General features: G+C 35.8%; 1 protein-coding gene across 1 annotated transcript in view; it reads right to left on the reverse strand.

Moving 5' to 3' along the window:
* The window catches only part of ARID2 (AT rich interactive domain 2 (ARID, RFX-like)), a gene marked incomplete at its 3' end in the record, with an annotated part of 38988 nt that extends 31376 nt beyond the window's left edge, over positions 1-7612 (reverse strand). Inside the window, exon 1 of the mRNA XM_009695486.1 lies at positions 7539-7612. Coding sequence (XP_009693788.1) covers positions 7539-7612 — 74 coding nt within the window. The remainder of the gene's footprint in view (positions 1-7538) is intronic.
* Positions 7613-8110: the final 498 nt, after the last annotated feature.

Consider the following 8110-nt stretch of genomic DNA (forward strand, 5'->3'; position numbering starts at 1 on the left):
AATAAAAAGCAAAAGTTTCTTTCACCATGAAGATTTGTTAGCCAAAGTAGTAGCTGAAAGCAAATGTAGTCCTCCTCCTACTTCTACAATCCTTTAACTTTCCTCTAACTCTTCTTAAATCCTGTGGCCAAATCTGGCAGGAGGACTGCACGGGAAAGTCTCCACACAGTAAAGGCAGTGGACCCAGTTGACAAAGTCTTGACAGTTAAGCAACTAAGTTCTGGTGTGCTATGCTGTAACTAACACTAAAATGTATTTACTCCTGTTCTTCTGAAATTAAGATCCTTCACTTACAGGCTTGTTTTCATTTATTTTTAAATTTAATTTAAACTGAATCCACTTGTGATCCACAGCTGCGGTCCAGTTACTTTCCAGGACTAAATCTTCTGCTGCAATTCCACTGCTTGTCAAAACCAATTCAAAACCAGCATCATCTCTTACTGCTCCAGCAGCTGTTTCATCTGATCTGATGGGCTTCACATCCAGGAGTATCTGAGCTGTACCATTATTAGTAGTATGAATTCTGCAGTCTATATCTGGGAATTAACTTTTCAAAGGCAATTCCCAGATGTATTCATCTTACTAATGTTCCAGTCATTCTGTTGCCACCTAGGATGACAGCTCATCAAGTCTGTCAAGTATCACTGCAGTCTGAGTTTAGTTCTTCAAACAAAACATCAGAATCCTCAAGATTTTTTGCTATCTCCATAACATGCTCACAAATTCTAGAAAAACCCCAAAGTTTCTCTATTTTGAGAAACAATCCACAGTACAACCTAGATTTTCCCACAGTGCCTGAACACAAGGGTACCTGAAGGGCGAAGATGCACTAACACAAATGGTAGCACATCTCAGGAATCACTGTAGGCACGCGCAGGACATGATAACTCAGCATCGCGTGCCTTGCCCAAAGCAAGTCACAAGAACATACTATCACCCACACCAGCCACCGCGTTGCAGCCAGCCACCAAAATCCCAAATGCCACCGCATGACGAAAGTCTCTACAACAATTTTCAGGATTGTTGTATCCGCTGCAGGGCTGGTAGCAATACAAGCTAATGTCTCTATACTGTAAGATGTATTGTGATACAGTAATAATCAATAATCATCATAATTCCAACTAAATACAGCTTCCTACATAGCATTACTTATACACAGCGTGTCTTGTAATACAGAGTCTGCACAGAACATAAAAACTTGTGTTCAGTCAACACTATCTAGGTCATTAAGTCAAGTGTCAAAATAAATACTACAATAAAAATCACTTGTTTACATGCATTCTTTCACAAACATATCCTAGGACTGAGTGGTGTTTTGACAGCAACAGACACATTTATCTAGTAAGTGTATTTAAAGAGGAAATTTTTTTCATATATGTATAAAGGTATACATAGAAGAATACATATTTATTAAAAAAAAACTCAGAACACAAAGTTATAATTCCTACACAGTGTGATAACTTAAAGCATGTTTTAAAGGTGAGAACTTCCATTAAAAATAGCAGCTTGTATTTTGCCAAATATTAAAGCTAAAAATCGAATAGTCGCTCACAAGATTAGAAACATAGAAAAAGTATATTAAACATATTATGGGCTTTGACCACTCCAGATAAAACAACCAAGTACTTCCTGAGACAAGTAACTACATACGTAAAGACAATTTAATGCAAATACACACGTACACATGTCATGTATATTGTGTACAACGCTGTGCAACTTTCAGAACAGTGAACACGAGCAGCTGTTAAACTGGCTGGAAGACCTACTGACTCTATAAAGCTATAAAAGCAACATACAAATATTTACAAAACTATATGAAGAAAACTATATGCATTATAAACAGGTATCGATTCGTTTGCCCACTACTTCTCATGTTTATTATTTAACTATTATGAAATGTAAATTAAGAGGGGTTCCCCCCCCCCTTTTTTTCCCCCAGGAAACGCAAAAGGGGGTGGAGAACACGTTTATTACAGCAATACAACATTCTGCCAGGGCACTGACTGAAGAGTTGTTCTCACTGAAGAGAAAATTTCTATGGCAATTCAGTCTTAGCTTTTTCCCCAAATTCAGCGTGCAAACTGGCCTTGTAGTACCCACAATCAAGGAGGTTGTCTTTAGTTCACAGTTCCATGAGTGAGTACGTAAAAAGAGAGGGTCGGTATTTGCACAACAAAGCTACGAACCATTCCCTCGTGCACTTCCAAGGACTTATTCATGTTTTTAGAGAAACTAGACTGAGGGGGTTTTGTATGCCAGAGGCAAATTCTTTAATTTTCTGCCTGCTAGCCATTACATAAAAGTTATTTACACAACAATAATGCCCTGAAAATAATTTATCCTACCAAGAATTTCCAGTTCTTTCTTGAGTTTCTCTCAAAGTTTCTTTCCTTCTTTCTTGAGTTTCTCTCAAATCATTATAAATAACACAGATACCTACAATATTACAGAAGGTAATAGTCATTTACCTTGTCTTGGCTATGTAGAATAAATTTCTCCTATAAAGGTGTGATCTAGCTAAATATCACAACATGTAAATGGTCTCACATTACATACTTACAATTACAATTATACACCTACCCAAAACACTTTGCTAAACTGGAATCTGTCTCATCTGCAAAGACTCGCGTACTTCTTTTCAACTGCAAATACTTACCTTGCATATTTCTGAAATTTAGGAATATTATACACTTTTCTGACTGCCGTGAAAAGATAAAAATACTCTCCGGATTTAAAACACTACAAAATTTATAATGCCTCGTGTTTGTGTATTTCATTATAACTATGCCAACAGAAATGTTGCTTATGCATGTTATTCAAACACTCTTAACACAAAACTCATCAGCAGTTTCTAGAATGCGGCTTCAAAGTCCAGACTCCACAAGGGCAAAGTACTACCTTAATTATTGGGAAACGGTCCTTTCTCCCTGGCCTATTATTAATCCACACTCTTTGCTACATTCTGGCTCTACTTTGACAAGAAGGGCTGGTAAGGTTCCTGTAGGAAGCCTGCTAATTAGAAGGATATTATACAAGAGAACAGTAATTGTAGATTTAAATCTCATTGAAATAGCAGTCTAGAAATAGGTTTTCTAGATTTCAGCAATTGCTCCAGCCACCACGGTAAACATTTCCACAATACTTCTTTCAGCAGGTACTAAGTAAAAGCATAAAACACAGAATAAAAAAAAAATAAAATAGAATGTACTGATTCCTAATGCTTACAGGCTGTTTCTTAAATTTACTGAATCTACAAGTCTTTATTAAAAATACATTGCCACGTCATTTTTTCACCACATGTAACTATCTGTAATTTCATCATTAGATTCTGCACAGAATCAGCAATTTTAACAGTCGTGCTTTTCTGCCTTCCCCTTACAAATCAGTCTTTTCCTGAAATTAAATCTATTTACAATTTCTCTGCTAACCTGTACTCCACACTTTGACTACATAATCAAAGCTAATGTACTAGTTTACATGTCCCTATTTATGTGGTAAATCAAACAAAAATATGAAAATTAATTAATTCTTAAACACTTTACCAGATGGATCAAATATTAATGAAAAAAGTTAGAATGGAATAAAAAAAAAAATCTGATTAAGAGGATCCTGCTGGGATTCTGCACAATAGGAACATAAATTCTTTAAGTTCTACGTGGAGAGGAAAAAGCTGCTTTGGGAGAAAGTCCACTTTTTATCTCAAGATCTTACCAGAAATTAGTTTGTAGGAAGGAATGTAATCTGGCCTTCATAAAAACATTCAACTTAAAAATACCTGTAGGTTTTAAATAAACACAAACATATCCAGACTGAAACTAAGATAATAATTTTACATCTTTTGATCACGTAACAATATGCAGTTATAGGGCCTGAAGTATCCCAGTGTATTCTGAGAATGCAACTAAGTACAAATTTAGAGATGATGATAAAGGAATAACATCGATCTAGCTGTCTAAAGCTGTAAAGGCCACACATCTATACCAGTAAAACCAACACTGCTGTGAGCATTCCCCTGGATGGAAATGAACTGCCTGTACTATTAATTTGTTAGAAAAGGCCCTGAAACAATTTCTGCCCAGGCCAATTAGCATTCCTTCAAGCAATTTAAAGGCACTGTTCAGAAGCTACCTTTGGTCAGGGGACCATTCCCAGAAGTAAATCTGGATACAGCCCCCCTGTTTTGTGGCTAAGAGTATGGACATGAGCCATTTTGTGTCAATTAGCTGCAGGCACACTTAATTCACTAATATAGCCAGAGAAACACTGAACGCTACACAGATGGCCTCTGGCTTAACACTAATTCTGATGCAGCATGGGGAAAGCTGAACGATAGATGAAGTGTCGCTCCTTCGGAGAAGATTTTAAAATTACCAGCAACATAATAATCATGAAGAATTTATAAGCATTTTCTTTTTGCTTTGTATAACTGTAATGTAAAGCCATTAGAACATATACAAAGATGAAAGAGAGAGAATAAACAGGCACGATGAATACAGATAAAGCCCAAAGATCAGATTTCCTGTTGGGAAATACCTGTCTCAGGCACAGAAGATAATAATTGCAAATTGCTTTAAAGGCAGAAGGAAGAGAAATTTTGGATATTAGAAGGGAAAAAAAAAAAAAAAAAAAAAAGAAACCAACAACCCTACTTTCATCTAAAAAATTACTCAATGAGAATGCTGTTGTGAAATAGGCAGTAAAAACACTCAAACTCTAAGCTTATTTAACACTGAGTAGACATACTAAGAATTTGTTGAGCATACTGGAAGAGAAATTGTATTCTTTTATAGGAAGGCTGAAAAATAGAAAAGAGTATTAATAGTATTCAGATATTAAGTATTAGAAAAGGTTTGGAGGATACCGAGTCCCTGCTGGTGGTCTGGGGTTTAGAGGAGATAAAACCTGATCCTCCACTGTGGATTGACCAGCCTTTCCAAATCCGGCGTAAACCCAGTAAGGCTTATTGTATTGCTATTATTTTGAATGGAAAAAATTTGTGGGAAGAGAAATGCTCTGCAATTAACATACTCTGTACCTTTTTAAGAGGCAGAGAGTAGGTACTTCGAAGACTGAAAAAAGTTTGTTACGGAAAGGAACAAATTTACATTATATCTGTATTAAGCAATATATAAGAAAGTAAACAAACATTTTGCTAGTTAATAATCTAGAGGTTATCCTTTTTTTCCTCAGAGCCGCCTTCTACACTGTACATAAATTCTGAATAGCGTTAAATGCTACCACCAGGGTGGACAGGGCTTTCAGCAACCTGATCCAGTGAAAGACGTCCCTGCTCGTAGTAGGGGGGGTGGACTAGATGATCTTTAACGCTCAAACTATTCTATGATTCTGTATTATTCCAGCATATAATGACTGGATTTGTTACTTATGCTCCCTTCAGCCTTCCACTTGACTATTACAGCGCACAATATCTGGTCAAGACAACCAATTTTCAGAAAACCTAGCTATAGGTTCACAATAGTGTACTTACACAGAAAAGAGACACTTTACATAGGTTTCCAGCTAAGAGCAGCATACGGTGCTGGTCCTCTTCTTTAAGTACTCAGTATTCTGAAACCAGGCTACCTCGGTGTAACCTAAGCTCTGGACATGTTGACGATTCTTCTTTAGGTCAGTGAAACCTTCTACCAAGAGGCAGAGCTCCTATCTACAAAAGGGTAAACTTTCTCAGAAATAAACTTCAAACAAGAAATTCAAAATAAAACTTCAGTATCTTCTGCTCACATATAACATCACGCTTTGCAACAGCTGGGGAAAAAAGTAAATCCTTAAGTAGCATAAAAAGGACTAATCCAGCAATAATATCCAACCCTCTGGAAAGATCACGATAGAAGGAACAAACCGCATAGAATGTTTTGCTTTAACAACGACCTTAAGGTGATCAGACCTTACTGTGACAATGGCACTACTACTAGAACTTAACCTGAATAAAAATGGAAGTCTTTTGGGATTCTTTTCAAGAAAACTTACTAAAATGTCTCTTAAGGATTCAACCTTTTAAAGTCTTTGTCTGATACTATGAGAAGCTTAAAATCTGTGCAGCAACAAAAGAAATTAGGGGGTCAAAAAGTGCTTTTCTTCCTGTGTCCTTCTTTCCCAAGATTCTCTTGAGCACTGGGTTCTCTCTTCACATACTCCCTTCTATTAAGTAACAATCAACTTCCCTTAATCAATGCCATTTTTAATTTCTTTTTCTCTCTTTTTTAAAAGAGCTTCTGTAGAAGAGCCCAGAGCAGCAGACATTTCAAGCAGCTGTAGCGTGGCATTGCCACTATTGTTGTCATTTTCAGAATGACAGGAACATCTACAGGGAAAACAGCTCAGGTCTTGCTCATTTCTAGCCCCTAAAATTCAGAAAAGTTACAAGTGAAAAAACTTTCCAGTTCTGCTTGTTCGAAGAGTCAGGAATACAGAATTTGAGTTACATTTTTAATGCCTTCAATGAAAATAAAATTCTGAGGAAACTGATTTCCTTTTGTTTCTCCTCTTTTCCAAGGGTTAACAACAGTGCCTGTGCATTCCAGAACAGAGTGTTTCAAAGTGAAAATGCACAGGAATTGTGATTAAATCAATACAGCTATTTTAGCTTTCCATTTAAACAGAAATTGCTTCAAGATAACTAAGATGAAGACTTGACATAGTATTTACACACACAAAATATGGCCCTTTTTACAGTGATTTATTGTCATAATACAATTCTCTGCTTTTATTTCAGATTATGTAAAGGAAGAAAAAAACATGTAAAATATTTTTAAAATATCTAGAATATCTAACACACGCTGACATGCATTCAGGTATCTTACAAATTAAGAAATGGCATAATATAGGAACTCAAGTGTTCTCAGCATCTTTGACTACAGAATTTCTAGTGGAAGTAAGGACTGAACACATTAATTGCCTACAAAGGTTTCCTTTCCTTTGACACCTTCTGAAAGTTCCAAAGAAGTAAACCACAAGTTAAACACCATCATACTCAAATCCTTTATAACAACAGGTTCTCAACTCTCTCTTTATACTGTTTCATGATAAAAATACTACTACAATTATTTCATTACAGTAGTATTCTTTGCCTATTTTCAAGCACACAATCATCTTTTCGAGGGAGAGCAGAAGTGGCAAGGAAATCAGCACAATATAAAAATTACTAAGCTCTAAAATGACAGTTTTGAAACTTAGTTATCTATTTGCTAATACATGAGGTATACTTGGAGCTGAAAAATGTTCTTGAATAAACCACTTTATAGTATTTTTATTTTTAGAACATTAACAAAAGTACTCCCTGTAACTAAAACAGAATCAAAGAGATGCAGTCCTCAAAATTAAAAGTTCTGCATAATACGTACATAGAATCAACAACAGCACCAATAAAATTCATGAAAGTTGTGGGTCATCTCTTTGGCAAACTAGTGTTAGCCTACCCCCTTCATTAAACTAGGTCAATCAGTATCATTATTTAAGAGTAGGAAAAGTACTTAAAAACCATGGATGGCCTCCCTGTCATAAAGGATCACATTACTTACAAGTTTCGTATTTTACATTCTACTATGGTAGCGTTAGTTGTTATGTTGTGCTTGGTTCCTATGCCAGTAGCCATACCGACACATTTCCCTTTAACTGGAAAAAAAAGTAATTTATCCTATTTCACACAAATCAGGAGTACTGTTTAAGAAACAGGATACAAATAAACCAATCCACTAAGAAATAGAGATTTCCCTCCTCTTTCCTAGGTTCTTTGTTTTGTTTGTGTTGTGTTTTTTTTTTTAATAATATTAATACAAGAAGCAGAATTTCAAATTACTTCTCAATAATGTACTTTCAAGTTTAATCTATACAGCATCAGGATAGAGCAAGCAGCTACATTATGTTTTAAATGCAAACACTTATTGTTCACCATGAACGTGCTTGCAAACACAAGGTTCTCCCCACCTACACGAAACACTTCCATCAATAAATTCAGAAGATTGTATAGTATGAGTCTTGACATGCACAAAACACCCTTTTTCTAAACTCAGCCTGCAAATTTTATAGTAAAATAAGTATGTCTAAACTCAAGAGATCCTACTTAACAACCTCAAAACCCATTTTATCCAAC

The sequence above is a fragment of the Cariama cristata genome, unplaced genomic scaffold (assembly GCF_000690535.1).
Source record: "Cariama cristata isolate BGI_N322 unplaced genomic scaffold, ASM69053v1 scaffold3062, whole genome shotgun sequence".
Classification (NCBI taxonomy): Eukaryota; Metazoa; Chordata; class Aves; order Cariamiformes; family Cariamidae; genus Cariama; species Cariama cristata.